Raw genomic sequence first — 23,443 nt, forward strand, 5'->3', positions numbered from 1 at the left:
ATATTTATTATCTTAGGATAGATATCGCAATGGGTAAATTCTCGTGGGACATCTTATATATGATGTGAATTAAAATTCAATATCATAACTCTAGCCAAACATTTTCACAGCTCACTGCTCAGCTCATCAGGTTCAATGTTCTACAACTTACATTCCGAACTACCTTATTAACATCGTTTACAATGGGGCCGTTCTCAAGACTTTCTTATAGTTAACTATTTGTACTTAGATAGTTAGATAATAACCCAACATATTATGTTATCTTATTTACTTTGTTATTTTTTATTACTTATTCTGTAATTTACACCTAATTACTTTATCATGTTAAAATAGCCGAATCAAATCAGTAGGTACATAATATCCATAGATGCAGATAGCTTGGCTAAGAACATCTTATAATAAAATTAATAATAATAATAAAAAAATTAAATGTGAGTTAGTTTAATTATTTTATTCAATTTTTTCTAGAGATATTAAGTTTTTTGTCACTCCTGAAAAATTATAAAATTTGGACATGTGCCCTTCTTGCGTTTAAGTGATTCAAATATTATAAATGCTTTGATATAATCCTTGCTTAAAAAATAAAATATATTTTATATTGTGGTAACTTTTAAACTTAGTACTTAAATTACTTTTATTAAAACTTTATTATTCATATAATATTTGTGATTGGCAAAATTCTGTTTAGGGCATAATTTTGTACTATAATATTAGCCATAGAGTAATATGTTTGAAAATATTTATGATTATATATTTTCATAGTCACATTACTTATATTACTTACATATACATATATTTTAATTTATCAAATTCAGAGTATAATTTTTAAACGATTTTTATCTTTTTTTTTCAAATAAAAACAGTGTTGTAACATTATGATTGAAGGGCTGTATATTTATTAAGCAATGAACTGTGGGCAGCTGACATTTTAACTCCTGATAGGAATAGGTTGGCACTTGCTACCCGTATATGTCTGTATGTAGGTACAAATGTACAATGACAATATGTAGAGCATGCAAGGGTAGATTTATAGGTAGGTACATTGCGCAATATATAGTCAACAGATTTTTAGTTAACAATTGTTATTATTATTATTATTATTATTATTGTTATCGTGTTCTATAAAGAATATGACTAAACTACAAGGGACAAGGAATAAGCATTAGAATATAATGTTAGACGACAAAGGGGACTAGAAAATAATAATAATAATAATAATAAAATATAATATATATACTAATATATTATTAGTATAAGTATCTGGTATTTTATATCATTAGGTATATTATGACCCACGTAACTAGTTGTCTGAATATTGCATAATAATATAAAATATAATATGCACCAATAACATATTACATTTTTATTTATTATATTTATATGTATACCATATGATGACAAAGAAATTTTATGGAATAATATAAATATATTTTATATAAGAACGGCTGTCGGCTATATTATGATTTTGAAATTGATCATACACAAAGTGCCAAAGTAAAATTGTGAACCCAGCTTAAAACTTTTATACTTGAAAAAAATATTATATAGGTAATATACGTATATATTACATAACTATCTTAATTTATTCACATTGTAAATAAGTAAATATTATTTGTTTGTTTATCATTTAAAAAAAAAATCAATAAGAACTTATTTAAAAAATAACTACATAGTTTTGATTTTATAGTATTTTAATAAGGAACACATATTTCAAATAAAAATCCATGTAATTGAAAATAAATAGGTAATTAAGTCAATTTATTTTTGGGCTGTTTATAAGTCTTTTTGTAAAAGTCCCAGAACAAAATAAACATAAACATATCTTGTGGCATTGCTAATGCTAATATAAATTTGGGATAACTGCAGTCCGTTGCCAATAATGCAGTACATCCATGGAGGCCAGTAATAACGAATTGAATCTGCAAAAATTATTTAAAACATTAGTAGGTATTATAAAAAAATATATGTGAATACTAAATAACTAATATTGATATAATATTTAATAGTTGGTAATATAATTATGAGTACTTCAGATTTTCTAAGTTATAAGTTTATAACTATTAAAAACAACATTAACCGTTCCACATTTCCTACCTCTCACCAAAAATGTTATATTTTCTAAAATATGTTTTAAATTTTAGATATGCATTTATTTAGTGTATTAAATATATTTATTACTCGTTCTATTAAAACAATAAATGTTACACTGATATTAAAAAAATACGATTATGAAATAAAACAAATATTATATTGTTCTCTTTAATATTGACCTAATCAAGTCAATAATTGTAGTTATAAAAATAATTTGTTATAAAAAAGTCATCCTTCAATATTATCTTATTTAAAAATAAAGTGTAGATGAGTCTTCATTCAATAAATGAAAACATTTAAGTGTTGTTTCATAATTTATGGGTTTTGAAAAATACTACTTTTTAAGTTAATTAACATTTAAAAATTAAACCAAATTTCAACTTAAGATAATAATTAATATTTATAAATCAAAATATTTCTAATTACTATGAGAAACCTTATCTATTGAGATTTGAGATATTGAGTTTTTAAATTTAAGAAGATGATACACCCATCATGTGCATATGTTGTTACCGTCTTACAAATGTAAAACAACATTGCGAAAATTGTTTTACGCGGGAAGGGGGAAAGAACCACTCAAGCTGTAATACAAAATAAGCAACCAAATTTTCACACTAGAAAGAGAAGAATATTTTCTATGCAACGTTGTTTTTAATTTTTCAATATTACAACTACAAAAAGTTCTTATTGTTTAAAAATTCATTATTTTTGAATTTTTCAAACTTGAATAACTTTATTTTTTAGTTCTGATATCGAAAAAATAAAAACAACGTTACACCGTAAATATTCTCTTCTTTATAGTGTAGAAATTTGGTTACTTAGCTTAGATTACAGCTTGAGTGATTCTTTTTCGCCAAAACAGTATTCGCAATGTTTTACATTTGTAAGACGGAGACAACACATGCGGGTGTGGCGTCTTTTTAAAACATTACCAGTTGTAATTGAGTTAAATGTTTCTTCCACCATGCTTTTTTGTATTCTGGTTTCAATATAGTCAAGAAGTAATAACTGTACATGACAACGTGAACAAATGCATTTATAGTACCAAACAAGATGATTTGTCCTCCTAAATTTACCAAACAGTCATAAATAAATTATTATTTTATTAGAAAAAATATTGATGTCATAAATTAAAAATTATTTTTACCTGGATAAAATTTTATTATACTCCAGCCAAACATCAAGACCATTGAATGATGATAGATGTGTAAAAACGTCACTTGATTTTGTTTTTTACGTAACACGAAGAATATCTAAAATAATCAATAAAATTTTTTGTAAATTATAATAACCATAAATTGTATATATTTATAATATTATTTGAGATCTGTGATATTACCGTGTCGAGTAAATCTAAGACTTTAGAAAAGAAGTAAACCCAAACAGCGCTAAGTATCTATAAATAATAAGTATGAAAAATTTCAATTTAATTTTTAAATATGAACATTTTCATTAAATATATTTATTTATTTATGTTGGTTAGTATAATTATGTAATTAATAATATTGTGAGGTTAAAAATGAATATATTATATATACGGGTGGTAAAACATTAATTATTTCAGGAAATATGTTTTACATGAGTAAGGTCGTTACAAAACAACATTTTTAGATACTAATATTCTTTTTAGTTTTCATAGGTTGTTTATCCTTTTAATTTTTAAGTTTTGTTTGCTCTTTTGAATGGCAGCATACACTTTTGATTTCATAATCTGAATCCAAATTTTATTTAAAGTATATTTATCTATAAAAATCAAAATTTTGACTCTAGTTTATTAGTTATAACCTGTAAATATTTAAATTTAGAAGAGTGTACTAGAGGACCAAAATTTTACATGTATCTTTAACTATTTTAAATATTTACGATAAACTACTAGTCATATTCGAATTCCATGTATATAAGTAATTTTATAAGTATTTTGCTTTGGTATAATGAATTAAAAATGAATAACGATGACAAATATATTAAAAATTTAGTTTAACTAGGAAAATTTAGTTTTATGAATAATTTTAACTATATAACAAAAGTTTTTTTAATTTAACTACGATGAATATAATATAATTGTTGAGCTGTAATAGCTGATACTAAAAGCCAATAAAATAGAAAAAGAAAGTTTTTTTCAAAAACATGATTAATTTTTGAAATAATGAATGTCTTATACGTTATATAGATGTTTTTTGATATACGATATACCAATATATATGTTAGGTACTAAGGGCTAGTTGTACCATCTCTGATTAAAGTTAACCGAAGTTTAATCGGCCGAATTTGCAAGGTTAAATATCTGTTATCAGCTGATTAAGCATAATCGAAGTTTAACCGTAGACGGTACAACTGGCCCTAAGTCCAACATTTTACATATTATACAATGTGTACAGTGTAACTATAGAAAGAAAACTCATTTAACCACGTGTATAAAGTTCTTGTTTTTATAAAACCTTTTAAAAAGTTCCTATAAACATTTTTTATTTTTTTTTTCAAATGTAATAGTGTCTGAATATTAATATAAAGGGCACTCGCTGTGTTGTGTCCATCTTAGAAGTGGGTAACATAAACAATTTAATATTCAAGCAGTCACATTTAGTTTCATTTGTTTGAAATTAAAGTGAATATTGAACTTTTATAAAATTTAAAGTTAAGTGTTTTATTTAGATCATCGCATAGGCTTTTTATTATATCTTAATTTTAAAACGAGTTTAAGATGTACAAACGGTTCTACCCACTTTTGCCGAATCCCAATTTGCCGAAAAATATACCAGTTTAAAAATATTTTAAAAACGTTCCCATTTCGCCGACAGTCTAGTTTGCCGATGTCTTGGTTTGCCGACAAATTATAAATATAGTTTCAATTTTCCCGATTCGCCGAAAGGTGACAATAATTTTTATCAAAAACGGATTTTACTTATGGACTATTTTGTGGATACATATTTAATTAATGATGCTTGCATGTTCGACCGGAAAATATGGAATCACTTCAACACTGATAAGAAACAGACAACTAACCAATTAGAAGGTTAGCATGCAGCTTTAAACCGATCTATTAGTCGACCAAAGCCAAATATATTTTTGTTGATAAACGAGATAAAAAATCAACAACAAAATTTTGAACTCGACATTGTAGCCCAGAAAAACGGTAATCCAAAACCATTAAGTAAAATAAAGTTTCGGAATCTTGAAGAAAGATTAGCAAATGCAAAGGATAGGTAAATATTATAAAATGGTTAATTTTTACACGTAGGATTGTTAATAAGTTATTTTGTACTTTATTTTAGATTGGAATCAAAAGAAATTTCATAATTGGACTACATTGATATAATAAAATATCACATATATCATATTATACATACAATAATTTTTGTTTATAATTTTTTTTTTTTATTTATATTGACTTTTATTATATATAACTAGTATAATAATATAATGTATTTTTTTTTATTTACAGGAACTTTAATTTATGATGGCTTTTATCATATACCTAGTATAATATAATGTTTATTTTTTTTATATAATATTTATATTCGGCGAATTGGGAATCGGCAAGTTGGGAACATGTAAAAAATAGTCGGCGAACATGGGGTGTCGGCAAATTGGGTTTCGGCGACGTGGGAAGACACGGTACAAACAACTTACAATTTTCCAATACTCATAACTCGTTTTAAAATTAAAATATAGTAAGAAGCCTATTTGATGCCCTAGATAATATATTTACCTTTGAATTTTATAAGAGGTTAATTCATTCTAACTTTCAAGCTAATGAAGCTAAACGTGAATTGTGGCTGCCACGACCTTTTAATATTATAATTATAAAAATAACGATTATATTAAAAATTACATAGCATATTACATAAACTTTTTCATTTATACAATTTCACAATTTCTTATTAAAAAGCATTTTTATAAGTATTTTCCAGTTTCCTATATAAAATATTACATTCAAATTATACATTTATTTAAGAAAATTGTATTTCACTCAAGATTTGCAATATCATATATGTATAACAATGAAACTTTTGATGACGTAATTTAGATAATTAAGTGAATTTATGTATTTTATTTTAGTTACTAATCGTTATAATAATAATCAAATACTACAACGATTACTTCAATAAATTATGAAATTTTATTATACAACAATGTTGTAATTGTTGATACTTAAAATAATTTTTTAATATAAAACACGATCAGTACAAAAGTGGTCAAAATGTGTTTTTTACGATAGATTTGTAAATTTCACGATACGTATTTATGTGATGTGCTGTGTTGAACACTTGAACAGTGTTTCTTCTTCATACAGGAATATTGCATGTCTTATTATAATAATATATATGTATTATGTTAAAAATGTGTAGTTAATATTACGTTTCTTGATTTATCTGTGTCACTATAATCAATTTCAATGCAGTTAAAACTTTTGTAGTCACCTTGAAGCCATACTAACCGAAATGCCTGTAAATTTAAACACAAGAAACAAAATTTAATTTAATTTACATTAATTAATTGCTGGGTTTAATATAAAGTCATCATCTTAGTAGCTTTTATTAACACTGAAAGTAATATTAGCTGAAAAAAGATTACTATTTTACCTAATATCACATGCATTCTAGTATATACCTAACAACTCGTTGAGAAAATCTGCAGTACCTAATCGTTGGAGGATTTCAACGCACTGTTTGTTTTTACTTTCTCGCTCACGCGCGTCATAGACAAAACTCATTTACGCAGTCTAAATAGATCTCGTTCAATTCAGATTATAAAGTAAACATATATATTTTAAAATTAAAAGATGGGAATATTTCGAAGTGCAAAATGGTGAATTTTTTTCATTATTCTGAATACAACACTCAATGAATTGTTTAGAAATAAACCATTTCAAATAGATAACTTCTACATTTTTTAGAACCTGAAGCTTTTAAAACATAATGCAACATATTGCGCACTAAAATATTCATATATTTCATAATAGATATTTTTATCCTAAACCAAGATTAAACGTGATCCACTCAGACTGCAGCGTAAACGCGTTTGTCTATGTTGCTCGTGGGTGAGAAAGATAAACAGACAGTGCACTAACATCCTCATAAGATTTAAATGATTTAATGGTAAGATGATTTTGAAAAAATATTATGTAGGATGCAATAAAAAAATGAATTTAATATAATAAGCAAATCTTTTACCTATATAAATATGGATGTTTTTGAGAACGTGGTACATAATATAATTATTGACCTGTTGTCTATGATTTATTGAAATATACAATAAAATATAGTAGGTATACAAATAAAATAAGTACAAAGTACAGCAGTTTTAATTATTACAATAGATAACTATAACATAGCTTGTACTTATATTCAAAATATAGGCCACTGATTTTTACGAAAGTTTCAGTAACTTTTCTTAGAGTTATCAGGAAAGTTTATAGAGTAGTATGAACTACGTTAAAAATATACTGAGTAAAATATAGTGCGTATAATACGCAACGGGAGGAAATAAGGTGCCTATCTCGGTCACATATTATATATTAATATATAGTGTATTTACATATATTAGTTCACATACCGAGATAGGTACACCGATGCCAATATTTCCTTGAACCTATATGTTTAAATCCAAGATTTACCGATATAGTCACGTATTTTGTGTCTGTTCATTTTTTCCAGGCAAATTCGAGATAATTTTATTAAAATGGAGCTAGTATTATCATACAATTAATATTAACAGTATATCAAAACAAATGTCAATGTTTACAAACAAAATATAATATTCATATATTTATTATTATTATAGATACTTATAAAATATATTTCACTGAAGATTACACGCGTCAATACGTTATGTTGTAATAAATATTACCTCTTTCACTAGATAGGCTGAACATAAAACTTGGACAACATTGTACACCATAACAATACGATCAATTTTCAATGGGCTACGATACTTCATGAATTTTGGACCCGCATTCAGAACAAAGTATAGATAAGCAGTGAGAATTATCACAACTGGCCATGGAGAATCCATTAGCCAGTAGTCTTTAATTCTTGAATCTAGATTAATAATATAACACAAATTACAAATATACAGGGTGTTCACCAAGTATGATTAACACTATTTTTTCATTTAATGAAGAATTTATTCAAAAATTGGTTTTTGGAACTTAAGTATACTTATAAGTATCGTTTTCAAAATCCTGAGATTTTTATATGCACTAGTTATAGAATGTTTCTCTTTTTTGGAGTTGATACCAACTTCAATTTTTCACTTGGTACTATCTCAAGAAATCGAAAATATGGACTTAAATGCTGGGTTGCATGAAAAATTGATTTATAAAATAATTCAAAAAATTAAATAAACTATTGAGTTAACCTAACCTAACCATGGGCCATCAAATCAGGAATAAGGAACTATTAGTTCACTATTGATTCGTTAAATCTTAAATGTTTAATAATAGGCAACATATATATTATTTATAAATTCGAAAAAACAAATTTTGAATTCATTACTAAATAAAAAAAAATGATGGTGGACATGATTAGTGGATTACTCTTTATAAAAATGTTAGGATAAAATTTAAAATTACTAAAATTAGTTTTTACCTATTTAGGTAATTATGTAATATGCAATACTATAATAATTTTGCTGAATTTCATAATATGCTATATCACTTTTTAAAATGAATTTATTGCTATAAATTAGTTAAAATATAATATCATAATAAATTATAATATTTTATATTATCCTGTATTTTAATATACGTAGTTTAAAATATTATTAGCTTACCTCCATTTTTATCTATCCACTCTAAGATACCGGAAACTTTTTGGTATAGAACTGACATCTGAAAATAAAGACAAATACTGTAATAAAGATAATGGCGAAATGAGATTTTCAAGGATATATATTTAATCATTTGAAAAGTCACATCTTTCATTCCTGTGAGGGCCGGGTACGTACAATAATAATAATAATAATACGTGATACCCGGTCATCGAAGTACCTACTTCGCGTGTTGTATCACACCACCACTTACAGATCGACCCGTGTAAATGGTGTTTATATATAATGTTTAGCATTCAATAGGAAATTACAGGTTCGCTTAGCAATTAATATTGTGAGCAACTTATATTATGTAAGTGGGGTGTGTACACTTAAACTAATTAACAAAAGATAACTCTAAGATAGGTAATTTTTCAATATTAATGGTATGAAGAAATAATATATACATAATTACAGTAACACAAACGTATAAGTACAAATAATATTATTTATCTCTCTTGGTTAAACAATTAAAAATGTATGACATAATAATAAATAAAAAACTCAGAATTTGTGGAGCGCAGACTGACCAGCTAGTCCTACCTATATAGAAAAAGTTACGGACACAAAAACTAAAAGATACAATATTTAAAACATAATCACAAATTGTGTAGGTATATAGTATGATGATAATACAAAATAGTGGTGATTTCTACCAGTAGGATTAATAATAAAGATAATATAAAAAACGGTGAGACTAGCACCAGTTAGGATAAAATATAAACGCAATATAAAAAGTTAAAACTATAAAGATAACTAAAATATTATATCTATAACTTTAATAAAAATCAAAATGATCGAAAGGAGTTTATCTATACAAAGATAATTTATAGAAATGCCAAAAGTATCTATAGATAAAGCCATAAAGGTAATTAATAAATGTATTTTATCTAACTAAAATATAGATAAGATTTTTTTGTATTTTTTTATACTTGACATAAACTTACTATGCAGTTAGAAATCTCCTAAGGGGCCAGTATATTAAATACCATATATATTTGAGATTGACTGTGCACTCAGGGCCGGATTGTTTGGCGAGCTTCCGAGAAAACCTCGGTGGGCCGCTCAAAAAAAATGTCGATTGTAAGTGTTTGGTCAATTATTTCATAACACAAATTTGAATGCATTTATTTAACTCTGTGCAATACGTCAAATCTAAATCAATTTATACATTTTTATTTGAAAAAGGCCCCTTTTAGGGCCGGTTAAAAAACTAAAACTCGGTGGGCCGATACCTTGTCTATCCGGCACTGCGTGCACTACACACACCAAAGAGGTGGCCGAACCCCTCGCCCACCCTAAATATGCTATTGGATCGTATAAGATAGGTACATACATACATACCTAATACATATTAAATGTTATCTATTTTTAGAATTTGATTATCAAAACACAATACAACGCATCGTCAACGCGGACAATAACAGCTGTCATTCTGATGAGTTCTTATAACCTAACAAATTTTTTTATAAAAGCCCCAGATTGCTATTTCATAAGACCAGACTGGTCTTATGATTGACTTATATATAATAAGTTTGTTTTGGAGTTTAGGAGAAGTCGGAGGAGGTGAAGTCTATTGTTCACTGATTTACTAAATTCGTCTTACTTATTCAAAATATAATTATCAAATTACTTAATGTTACTCATGTCATTTTTAATATTATAACGAATTTATTGAACTATATGCAAATTTAAAGCTATCTAAGAATAATATTTATATGACTAATAATGGTTTTTTTTACATTGATACTAATTTAGAAGCAAGTTACGAGTTTTTCAAAATTTAGAATTTAGAATTATAAATTTATCATAACATGTTTTTAAAAAAAAACATAAAAAAAGTTATCAAGCTAAATAATTTTACTTTTTAATTTATTAACAGGTCAATTCATTTAACTATATTTAAGCTTTTAAGCATCAAAAATAATACAGTAAAACGAATAATTCTGAACGTAAACTTTGATGTATATTAGGTAGGTACATAAGTTTATTTTAGACGGGTGCAATGCGAGAGGTTATATAGATAAACAATATTGACAACATTAATTAACTATACTAAGTATTACGAAAAAAAATGTATAAAAGTGTTATTATTAATAATTAGTATATAACAGTGATAGAGGAGGATGCTATGATGGACATATGAAAACTCTAAAAAACTTAGTTAAATTTAAACTTAACCTCTTCCCAATTCATGATCCTAGCTACACCATTGTATGTAAGTGTAATAATAATTAATATTTATTAAATTTTAGATTTTAATTAGAGAGATGAATGTATTGATTTTACAATAATATGAGTTTTTTTATTATTATTATTTGTGTCTTAATACATAATAAATAGTCAAACTATACTTCGATTTTAAGCTCCAGTAACTTTTCTTGTTGTAAAGTAAATCTAGTTGGTGCATTCAAGGGGTTAAAATTAGCATCGGGAGAAACGAAAAAAATAAGAAAAAACGGAAATTCTTACACAAAATCGGTTTTGTTTTTTATTTAATTATATTGTCAATAAAAAATGTTTTGATCTCGACATTTTATTTAAATAATTTCGTTCTTAAAATGTAAAAAAAGTCCAATTATTATACTTGATAAGCATTGAAAATTCAAATCAAAGTTTCTCATATAAGTATTCCATAATGTAAATAAAAACACAAATTTTTTAAATAAATATTTTAAGCTTGGGTGGCACATGCTGAGTGCCTGCCCATAAACGCTACCTCCTGTTATTAATTCTTGTATCTAACTTACTGTATCTACTTATTATACTAATAATATTGTATAGATTGTAAATAAAATGTTTGATAGCGATAAAAAAAGACATCTATCTCATGTTAATATTTAGACGAACTTGAATGTTTAAATGGAGAATAACAATTTTATTTATTTATTTGCAATCTAAAAATATTTTAAGTGTAATAATATTGGCTGACCGCCTACGGTTAAAATCGTTTTTCGTTTATGATGGTTTTATATCATTGAATTCAAATTCAACACATTCATTATAGTGACCCTTCTAGATACTTACTATATAGGTAGCAGAGCGGTACCCACTTGCGCTTGCCCACCGACAACCTTTTTAATTATGTTAATGTAATCATAAGCAGTTTAGTTGCAGACAAACTGAATATAAAAACTTAATTTTTTTTAAACCCTCTCCTCTTTGATGATCCCACAATAGGCTTCACTGCTAATTTAAAGTAAGTTAATTTAAATTCTTACAGTGACAACAATGGTATATTTAGATCTTCTAAAACAATATTAGTTTTTGAAATTAGAACAAATATTCCTAGAAAATATTTTTATGGTATGAATCCCATTAAAATAATTTATATTCTTGTATAACATTAAAACCACTGGACGACTCGTTATCTTGTGATGAAAATGAATACTTCATTATTTTCGTTTACACAAAAACATGTCTTTTTATCTTTTATTTATGTGCGTCAATGGGATTGCGAGCTTCTTATATGACTTAACATTAACATTGTTTACACTTCATGATGATACCTATTAAATAGTAATTGTGTTATACTTTATACTCTGAGTAAACAATATTTCAATTCAAAGTTACAAAATTGTCAAGATTAAGTCTAATAGGTTGCAAAAGTAAGGTCATACCTATACTTTTAATTTTTATGTAATACAAATAGAGGCATGGCTCCAAGAGTGTGGAGGGGTGTGGCCGTACCATCTTTATGACCAGACCAGACCAGATATTTAAAATAATTAGGCACGTAGCGATGCTCTAAATAATATAAATAGGTATAATAATAATAAACAAATGACATGTACCTACGATGGTTTAGTTAATAATAAATCAATTATCATTGAAAATTTAGTGAAGGTAAGTACCTATATCGCCAGTAATATCTAATTTAATGATAATATAATCTTATTGTTGTTTTTCTAAGAATGAAAGAAATGTATATAAATATTGTAGAAGCATAGTATACGCGTAATATAATAATATATATTAAAAGAGACCATTTCGATTTCATTTAAATAAATTTGAAATCATATCTACTTTCATTTATTGTTAATTGTCTTGTAACTTTACGTGTTATTATATTTTGAAAGGTTTGTATGATAATGCTATGCATCTTATATGAATAGGATGCATGTACCTATAACGTACATTGTTGATCACATCCTCATCCCCTGATATAAATATATAATTAGTATTGGGTAAGTAAATAATGACTGTTAATCAGGTAAATTATAGTCATATATCGAGACAATAGTATTATAAACTATAGGACAAATTATTGCAGAATATACATAATTTTCAAATCAATTTTGTATATTAAGTTTGTGAGTATTTTTATACCTGCACAATATGATTTAGTATGATACAGAAAGTATAATGCACAACTTTGATATTTAAATAATCAATAATAATAATTATAAACGATGCTTACCTTGTAAGTACTGTTGGGTATTTGTATCTTGAAATGCGAGAATATTAAAACTCAATAGGATAAGGTATATATTTAATAGTAGATAATATGGAATAATATATAACAGTTAAAAATGTACTGAGGCTACCGCACCTAACCTAACCACAATGCCACACGGGTCTGATAAATTTAAATTAACTAACGAACATTATATTTCTTAAGACGAAATGAAGACCATGTAGTTCCAAGCATTGTGTAGGCCAAGATATTGGTTTAATTTGAATATTTAACAGAGGTCACACAGGAAATAATGACATTAGAAATATTGTAACACGAGTGACGGATTTGTGAGGTAGGTATAGGCCTTTTTAAAGTTTGTAATGTAACGATTCGGAGTCAACGAACTACATTCAAAATTTACAAGAAAAAAAAATTAAAATAGGATTTAAATAAAACAATGTTTGAAATCATGCGCGTTATTTTAACTCAGCTGTGTTAAAATGAGTGATACGTTAACCATTCAAACCATTTATGCAGAATGATGATAATATTATTAGCCTTTAATACGATTTTAAGTGTTCAATTTAGTTCTTGTGGTATGAAGGTTTAATAGGTATTGGTATTACATGCTTCAAACAAAATTCTTTTCGATTTAAGTATTTCTAATCATCAAATGGTGGACGAGAGTGGGGGGTCGTAAAAACATTTAACTGTAATGTACAAAAATCTGGAAAATAACATTATAGTAAAACCCATACCTTCCGAGACTTCACTCATAGGTAATATAACATTTTGTTAAAATTATGTAATGTTTATAATAGACGTACCAGAGGTTTTTGATTATAAGTAAAATATCATAAACTAACAATATATTATAGTTGAATGACGAATGCCCGTAATTAAATTAAACGTTTGCCCGTCGAAATAGAATATTTTGTTTTATTAGTCAATATCTGCGAAAGTAGGAAACTATTTACAAAAATCAATAAATAATTAATAATCAAAAAGATTATAGTCTCTAACATGGATATTGTTTTCATTATAATATTATTAACTATTTATTTTACCAGTAGTTGACTTATTAATTCTAACTAATGAATCATACGCACAAATAAAAAGTCTGAAAGTGTAAATTATTATTATATTTTTATCAAACAACATGTTATAAAATATTAAGTCACAATAAAAATTTACCACTAGTTAAATTAATTTAGATTTGTGATAGAGTATGATTACAATGTATTCGTATGGTAAACTATAACATTTTTAAAAAGTTTAAAAAATCCAGTGGGAACCATTTCAAAATAAGTTTATTTTCATGCATATAATTATTATATACAAAATATTTTTTGAACAAATAAACTACTCCCATATTATACAATTAATTTTTTTTTTATTAAAATTATTGAAATATTTATATCAAAATAAATACATTTTATTGATTAAACGATTGAAATGCATTGTTAATTTAAATAGGTAACAGTTCTATTTTTGCATTTCAACTTAATTAAAAAATTGAATAATTGAAGCTACAATTCAAGACGTAGAAGTTACTGATACATATTGATAGTTCTATTAACCTTAAAAATACGCCTTGAATTTTGATTAAATATAATATTATTCATCACTTAGAAATTTATTTAAGGTATCTTAAAAATTGAATACTCTCTATAAATGTATAGTAGGTAAATATCAGTAATCAGTAATAGATATATTTATTAAACACCAATAATAGTGGCATGGCAACATAAAAAAAAAAAAAAAATAATCCTTCCAAAAATACTAAACAGGCATTAGATGTATTATGATTTGTATTATATGATTCTTATATTGTTTATTTAAGAAAATAAAACAAGTTTATTAAATTGAAAAGTTATTAAATGATAAAATCAGTATTTTATAAGCCGATCCGTTAAATATATGGAGATATTCTAAAAGATTGGTATGGAATAAACAAAAATCATTGTATTTTATAATCATCTGAAAATTCATCATTGTTTAATCTTCTTTGGTTTAATGTATGCTTTTTTATAAAAGTCCCAGAATAAAATGAACATAAATATATCTTGTGGAATTGCAAGTAACATTATGATTCTTGGAAAATCACAGTCAGGCTCAAATAGCGTGATTAATGCATGCATTCCAGTAATGACGAATTGCACCTAGAAAATAATAAAGATAATAATATTTTATTTCTGTAGAAAATATTCCGTTGGATTACGTTATGGTACAATGTTCCAAACTAATACATTTCCAACAAGACACGTTTCTGAACTTAAACTACTTATATAAACCTAAACCTAGTTCGACAAAATGCGTTTCAATGAAATGCAATTACAAAATATAATTTTCAGACGGTTAAATTTTTAAACGCATAAGTTTTCAAGTTGATATATTTGAAACGAAATACGTTCCAACCAATTATTTTATAAAAAAAAACCAGTGGTTAAAGTGGGAAAAACGTTGAAGGGTGGGACTATAGCCATAGATTATATTTCATTAAAAAGACAAATAAATGCTAATTTATATTGAGTCAGTATCACGTTAGTAAATTTCTTGTTAAACGTACCCCGGCGGCTTTGGAGACTTAAATTAAAGAAGACGTATAATATCTGCCTTAATTAAGAAGAGGACCCGATTGTCCCCCCCCCCCCAAATTTAACCACTGAACAAAATATAGCTCTCATTGATAAATTAACTAAATAGTAAACTATTTATATTTATCACATAAAATATATTCAAATCAATAAGTATACATTACCAGTTGTATAACTGTTAAATATTTTTTCCACCATGCTTTTTTGTATTCTGGGTTTATTACAGTCAAAAAGTAGTAGCTATACATTATAACATGCACAAATGCATTAATGGTACCAAAGAATGCGACTTGTCCTCCTAAAATCGATTTAATAATATACATTAAGATTTCTGACGAAAAAATATTTGATGATTATTATTATCAATGGTGTACGCAGGCATAGGAGGGGGATGTCATAATGAAATTTATATAATACAATCTTTTTGTTCTCCATTTAACATTGACTGGTCAGTAGTAATTTATTCTTATTGAAGTTTTCAAATGTTTAATCGTTTAAATGTAGAAAACCCGTTTTAAGTCCAATCATGTTCGCGGAATAAAAAAAACTAATGCTTATGGACCCCACTCAACAACTCCCTCCAACCCCCCCCCCCCCAAAAAAAAAAAAAAAAACATACGCACACCACTAATTACAACCATTGTAATTTCCACATCATATTATACCTGGATAAAAATTAGTTAAGCACCAGCCCAATGTTACAACTAAAGTATGATGGTAAACATGTAAAAATGTTATTTGACTTTGTTTTTTTCTTAGTACAAAAAACATCTAAAATTGTTTTCAATGCAAAATCTTCAATATAAAACTTAATAGTTGAATGTAGAAAATCATTTATTAATTTAAAATTGAATTACTGTGTCTAGGAGGTCCAACAATTTACTCACGAGGAACAGCCAAACAGTATATACTTGCTAAAAAATAAACAATATTATTTTCTTGCCCATTTAATTATTTTTTCGGAGTAAAATAACAATAAGCATGTAAGAAATTTAAAATTACTTGGTTCGCTATATCAGGGTCATCTTTATTAGTTTCAATGCAATAGAATCGGTAATCGTCACGCAGCCACAACAGTCTAAATGCCTATATTGACGAAAATTGATTCATACATTATTTATTTAAAGCATACATATTGTTCTATATATAAGACATGAAATTATATCGTACTAACTAATATTATTTAATGTAAAATATTATAAAGTATTTATTTTTACTAAGTTACAGCGTATATAGGTATTACAGTTGTTATTGGTTTTCTGCAATACCTGATTTATAGAAAATAGTATAATTATTGAATTTTTTAAACACATTTTAAAATCCCTATATATTCATCGCTTTATCTATATATATGTTTGTATACATACTTATATATCAAAGAATTTTTAAAAACCTTTAAAATTTTTATTGAAAGATTATAGAAAAATTAAGTCAAAATAATTTTATAGTAACATAATAATATCAGTGTTTATGCATTATAACTCAAATAATATTATAATAATGTAAGTCATTATACTTATTAATTATTATAATGTGTAAGCTAGTTTAAATATTTACGTTGTTTCAAGAAAGAAAAAAAGAGCTCTATTAAAAATGTACTTATTTTTAAATTATTTTTAAAATGTGATATAACTAACAACACAATTAAATAAATAGGTACGCCACACTCTCCTCTCTCTTAAAAATAAAATTTAAAAGTGCAACGCCAATTTTTATCGTTAAAATAAATAAAATGATTATTTAAATATATTAATATTTTAAATAAATATTTTTGTTGTGTAATATTATAACAAATTTTGTTCGCTTACCTCTTTCACCAAGTACAAAGAAAACATAACTTGAATTGCATTATAAATCATAACAATGCGGTCAATGTTGTAAGGGTTACGATACTTCATGAATTCTGGACCAATTTTAAGGACAAAGTACAAATATGAAATTACTATAATTGTTATTGGCCATATTGATCCCATTAACCAAAGATCTTTAACAAAAGGATCTAAAAGGGAATATACAATTTTCTGAGATAATAATACAAAACAAATAATTTTTATATTGTATGTATATAATATATGGTCTTATACATAAAATGAAGGAATTCGTATAGATTCAATTATATTATGTTCACAAAATTATTTTTCAGTGATTGATTAATAATGTTGATATATGTTATCAAATTATCCTTATAGCCTTACATGGGCGCCCATTGGGGGGGAAGATAGGGCACTTGCACCCTTGGACAAAAATAATATGAATCAAGTTTACTTATATATGGCAATACAAATTACAAATATAATATGCATATTTACATTTATATGTGAAAATAACATTAAATCTTTACTTTCTTACATTTGAGATTTTTTTTTTTATTTTGGCCTTCCTTAAAATGTTACCTATGGGCGTGCATGTAGCCTTATAGGTTAGATACCTGTACAATAAGGCAGTTTGTTGACTTCAATAATATTTAGGTATATTTTAAACTCTGAGTGTGGTAATGAATGTATTGGTGTTAGTATGATAATAATATTATGTTTTGGGGGGGTATAGTGGCCGGGCGGATTTACGCGCACCGTCGCCAGTTCGATTCCCGGTCATGGGCGGCATCACTTTCCGGGAAGTTCATGCTGTTTCCCTCCCCCGGACATGGCAGAAACCTACGGGTGACCATTCGAAATTCTGCCAAAAACATCCACGAGTGTCAAAAATCAACAGCTCAACTGTTAAGTGTATAGTAAACGGCTGACTGGCCACGGAAATCGTTTATTTAATATAATTAGATAAAATGGATCTGAACCAATTTTCTCGATGGATAATTAATAATTTTTATAATATCGTACGAATCGGTTTACGAATTGATATTTGTACCTAGTAAAAATTACGACGAACAGATAATTTTACTGTTTAATATTTAATTGGCTGATTTTAGACAAAAAGCGCGCAGCTTTATTTTGTATGTTGTATCTGTGATTTAAGATTGCAAACGCCTATATGGTAATAGCTGATAATATAACACTATTCCATATTACGTTTTTATGGTGATGAACAAAGCGTTAATAAGAACAGCTTTATTTTAATAAATAAATTATGAAAAATCTAATTTTTATCAACCATGTATGTCATAGGACTGTTAGATAATGACCAATATTAGTAACACAATGCATTATTTGTTACTATATTCATAATAGGTACCGACTAGTAAGTTTTAAACGGATATTACGTTATTGTTCATTATCTGAAGAAAAATATTTTCATGATAATATTAAAGTATGTGTATATCAAATATTGAAAGAAAAGTTTATTTTTTATTCGGCATTTAAAGTGTTGATAAAAAAGATAAGTGAAAAAAATTGCATTTCGAAATTTTTGCTGCACCACATCCCGCATATCAATACTATAAATGCTTATTATTTTTGAAGTCTTGAGTATTTGCTGCTAAAAAATCACTTTTTACTTTTGATGAATTTTTTTATATACAATTATTTAAACTCGTTATTTACCAGTATTTTGTGATACCCATTCTAAAGATTCCTGAATACTGTTCAATAACACAGACATCTATATTAACAAACAAATATAAATATATTTAAATATATATATAGTTGATTAATTATAAATAAATATGTAGCCAGTGGCGTATTTTGGGTGATTTCTCGGGGGGTGTCAACATTTATTGAACCTCAAAAACAAAATTTTTACTATTATTTACTAATGTAAAAATACATTGAATTAATTTTTTAACAAATTAATATGTTAGGAATTGACAAGAAGTTTTACATTTGATAAAAATAGTATACTATAAAATAAGTGACAACACTAATGTCCAATATATTAGGACTTTTTTTTAAATGCCGGGGGGTGTCAAGACATGGAGGACACCCCCCATAATACGCCACTGTATGTAGCGTTTGACATCAATATATTATATTATATATATATGATATATATTCATATTGTGTATATTAATTCGTATTCTTATTGGTCGTTGCAATATTTAAACTTTATTTATTTTAAATATATATCTACAACCTAATACAGCGCAGGCATAATATCAAGCAGGTATCTACATGTTTAGTTTAATAAAGATAACCTTTTCACAGAACCTAAAAAATATGCATATAGCATATTCATAAACAATTGCATATATAACAATTAACAACTATTAAAATTAAAATAAGGTTTTACAAATATATTTGTAGATGTAATAAGGGCTGAGATTTCAATTCATTTGGTATTTTTTTACCGGTTAATATATTTTTTAATGCTGAAGAGCATTTTTAAGGATTTTTATTAAATTTAATACATACATTAATTAACAAATAATAAATGTTAATAAACGGAGTTTTATACAAAAAGCTGTATTTTATTATCAACACATATCATAACTACCTACCTAATTCTTACATTTTACATTCGATACAAGTATACAACTAGGTACCTATATAAAACCTAACCTAATAAAATCGATCGGTACAAGCCAACTCAATAAATGCGTTTTTATAAGGTATTTTCATAGTTTTTCTCGAGATATCATTATATCACATACCCACCTCTAGTTATAATAATTTTAGTATACAGGTACTACATATACGCTACTATAATCATATTATAGGTTAGGGGTCTCCAAACTACGGCCCGCGTACAAGTTTTAATCGGACCACAGCCACCATATATAGGGCGATAAATATATAGATATCTAAAGATATGTGTAATTTAAAAAGTCGTTATTATCGCGGGCACGTATTATAATTTATGAGCTGAAATTGTTTTATCCAGATGTACCTTGGGCGGATAGGCCTACCGGGTGGCGGGCAACCTGGCATTTTCCGGTGCCCCCTCCCCCCACCATCGTATTTCGGTAATGGGGCCCTTTAATATCATGTATTATTGAATTTTTTTTTAATGTGCGGAGCCTTTTTTAAAATTTTCCAGTACGCCAAAAATACCCTATCCGACCAAGAGATGTACCGTATTTTGCAGCAGCTTGATTACTTAGCCGTGAAAAAGTCTATAATAAATGAAATTAAAATATTTCTAATTGAAAATAATTGACCATTATTTTTACTTACAAATAGTAAGTGGCTTTGGAATTTGGAAATTAGATTTTTTAGTGAATATCACAAAACATATGAACGACTTCAATCTCAAATTACCAGGTTGAGATGTTCTTATTTGCGATATTTACACATTAGTAAAAGCATTTAAGCAAAAACATATTTTATATGAAACAAAAATTTCTAAAAATTATTTTACCCATTTTTTAAAAATTTATTTCACATTCATGTAACAAATTAAATTAAATTAACAAAATAATATTTAATCACGCCTGTTCACAGTCACTTTTAAGCCTGTAAGACACAGAATACAAGATCGTTGCGGTTTTGTACTCTGCAACTGAGAGAAAAAAAACTGTACCCAATCATTTAATCAATAAGCTAGATAACTTTGTCAAAAAAAACTTTAAATAGAATAAAAAAATAGATACTTGTAGACATTTTATAAAAATGATTTATTTTATATATTTTATAAGCTTATGTATAGTATAAATATTTATATATATATATTTGATTGTTTTTAATGCTTAAACATCAATGGACATGAATAATAGTCTGGTACTTTTGATTAAAAATAAAATTTACAACATCTTAAAACTAAAGGCAATAATTACAGTTGAATAGTTATAACAATTAATTATTTCAAATAGGTAGGTACCTATACGGCTATACGTAGCTATATACACTTATACCAGTTATACCTATTTATAGGGTATATTTTGCTAAAGATCTACAAAATGCGTGTACAAGAAGTATTGGCTAGATTCTCTGGGTTATACTGTAAATAATTAGTTCTCTAAAATTGTGATTTCAACATTAAAACTATTGTTTTGAAAAATAACATACCTTTATTAGCTTTATTAATTGTACTAGGTTTTATTTGTCACTAAATAATTTATTGCAGCTTCAATATTTTGAATGATATGATAATATTAATGTTTAAACTTGAATTAATACAAAGTAGGTAGGTAAAGATACACTACAATAAATAAACACTATATACTATCAAGGATTGACAATGACTTATGTTGAAAATATAATTTAAAATAAATCAACTCTGAGGAGTTGGTTATAGAGTAGGTAGTTCTAGTGCTGTAGTAGATCAACTGAACAAGGACAATTTTTTTTTTGACCCTAAAATAGTATGATTGGTATCGATTTCTTATTGAATAATAAATTCTAATTCTTATAATTATTCCGAGTTGACAAACAACAATATACTGAAATACATATCACGAGAAGACCCAATATATTATCATAAAATGCATGATAGGTCATGCTATATATGTACGGCTACGATCCAAATGATTTTATACTATAAATTAACATTATATTATTCAAGTCCTAGCTAATATATGTTCATAATGTCATCTAACTTATTAATACTCATGTTTATGTATAAACTAAACAAATATAAGCAGGTACATAAACAAAATAAGATTTGGGAGGGGGGGGGGGCTTACAAAATATATCAATACAAATTGTACAGCAACATAATAAAACAATTTCTTCCTACTTACCTACCCATTATTTTTAATGTGACAATTATTATGCTAAATATTCAAACTTTATGTTTGTAGTTACTAAATTTACTAAAATAATGTTCTTTACATTTGTTAAGCGTTCAGAAGTAAGTATATTGAGGAATTATGAATATAAGGAATAATAATAGTAATAATAATAAAAAAAACTTTAAATAATATGTATTACAAACAGGTCAGAAGTGTATTTGATTATTATATGCACATACAATTACCAAGGTATATTAAACTTTTAAGTAGATAAAAGAAAAAAAATCTGCAAAGCGTTGGGTACATCAACTTCGGTTGCAATATTCTCAATACTACTCGATTCATTTTCAGTTTCTTTGTTCATTTTTTCAACCGGTACTGTATATAGCGAGTGCAATTTGGTAGATGTTTCATTGTTGTATTGTGGGGTCTACTCCTGAAGACTGGTGACAGTCATATGTGTGGGAGATTACCCGTTTTTATCGTATTGTAATAATCAGGGCTAGGATTTGTATGCAATAAAAAATTGTAAAATATGCATTTTATTTACCAAAATATGCAAAAATATGCATTTAATTTCTATCTTAGATTTTATATTGTACCATAGGATTGTATTTATAAAAATAAAATTTGTGTTTGACAAAAAAACCAAGTTTAATACTTTAATCAGCTGAGCTAGAATTAAATACGAAATATTAATATTAAATTATAAATATTAATCATGAAATATACTATAAAACATGTATTTTTCGTATTCTTATAATGGAAATATGCAATAATATTAATTTTATTCAATATAATATGCATTAATATTCATTTTACCCAAAATATGCAAAATAAAAACACCACCATTTATCTCATCATGAGGTGATTCGTGGACATTACTGACAAAATCAACAATCAGAAGTCGCAAAAAAAACATGCTGTTGCATTCAAATCCTAGCCCTGATAATAATAAATTTTTGTTATGGATCTCGGCTAAAT

At 26.3% G+C, this 23,443-nt stretch overlaps 2 protein-coding genes across 2 annotated transcripts; both read right to left on the bottom strand.

The window, feature by feature from the left end:
• Positions 1-1,708: 1,708 nt before the first annotated feature.
• Positions 1,709-13,621, bottom strand: LOC107163718 (very long chain fatty acid elongase AAEL008004-like). The gene is made up of 8 exons (XM_015511269.2): positions 13,322-13,621; positions 8,866-8,923; positions 7,942-8,132; positions 6,451-6,537; positions 3,431-3,487; positions 3,239-3,344; positions 3,024-3,157; positions 1,709-1,919 (listed from the first exon to the last, which is right to left on the bottom strand). The coding sequence occupies exons 2-8, from the start codon at positions 8,921-8,923 to the stop codon at positions 1,749-1,751; spliced, it is 804 nt and encodes a 267-aa protein (XP_015366755.1). The 5' UTR covers positions 13,322-13,621; the 3' UTR covers positions 1,709-1,748.
• An 806-nt stretch (positions 13,622-14,427) lies between these two features.
• On the bottom strand, positions 14,428-22,575 carry LOC107163743 (very long chain fatty acid elongase 7-like). Its single transcript, XM_015511306.2, has 8 exons — positions 21,795-22,575; positions 19,395-19,452; positions 17,706-17,896; positions 16,900-16,983; positions 16,755-16,811; positions 16,563-16,668; positions 16,062-16,195; positions 14,428-15,462 (listed from the first exon to the last, which is right to left on the bottom strand). Exons 2-8 carry the CDS (start codon positions 19,450-19,452, stop codon positions 15,292-15,294), a joined length of 801 nt encoding a protein of 266 aa, XP_015366792.2. The 5' UTR covers positions 21,795-22,575; the 3' UTR covers positions 14,428-15,291.
• Positions 22,576-23,443: the final 868 nt, after the last annotated feature.

The sequence above is a fragment of the Diuraphis noxia genome, unplaced genomic scaffold (genome assembly GCF_037042655.1).
Source record: "Diuraphis noxia isolate RWA-SAM2 unplaced genomic scaffold, SU_Dnox_SAM2 contig0002, whole genome shotgun sequence".
In the NCBI taxonomy this organism is placed as follows: domain Eukaryota; kingdom Metazoa; phylum Arthropoda; class Insecta; order Hemiptera; family Aphididae; genus Diuraphis; species Diuraphis noxia.

Coding starts and splice junctions, on each gene's coding strand:
- LOC107163718 (XM_015511269.2), bottom strand. CDS start 8,923: ATGTCAGTTCTATACCAAAAAGTTTCCGGTATCTTAGAGTGGATAGAT. Junction 3,345..3,430: donor TCTTAGATTTACTCGACACG/GTAATATCACAG, acceptor TGATTATTTTAG/ATATTCTTCGTGTTACGTAA. Junction 1,920..3,023: donor ATTTAACTCAATTACAACTG/GTAATGTTTTAA, acceptor TAATTTTTGCAG/ATTCAATTCGTTATTACTGG.
- LOC107163743 (XM_015511306.2), bottom strand. CDS start 19,452: ATGTCTGTGTTATTGAACAGTATTCAGGAATCTTTAGAATGGGTATCA. Junction 17,897..19,394: donor ATGGGTATCACAAAATACTG/GTAAATAACGAG, acceptor ATTCCCTTTTAG/ATCCTTTTGTTAAAGATCTT. Junction 16,669..16,754: donor TGTTGGACCTCCTAGACACA/GTAATTCAATTT, acceptor AAACAATTTTAG/ATGTTTTTTGTACTAAGAAA.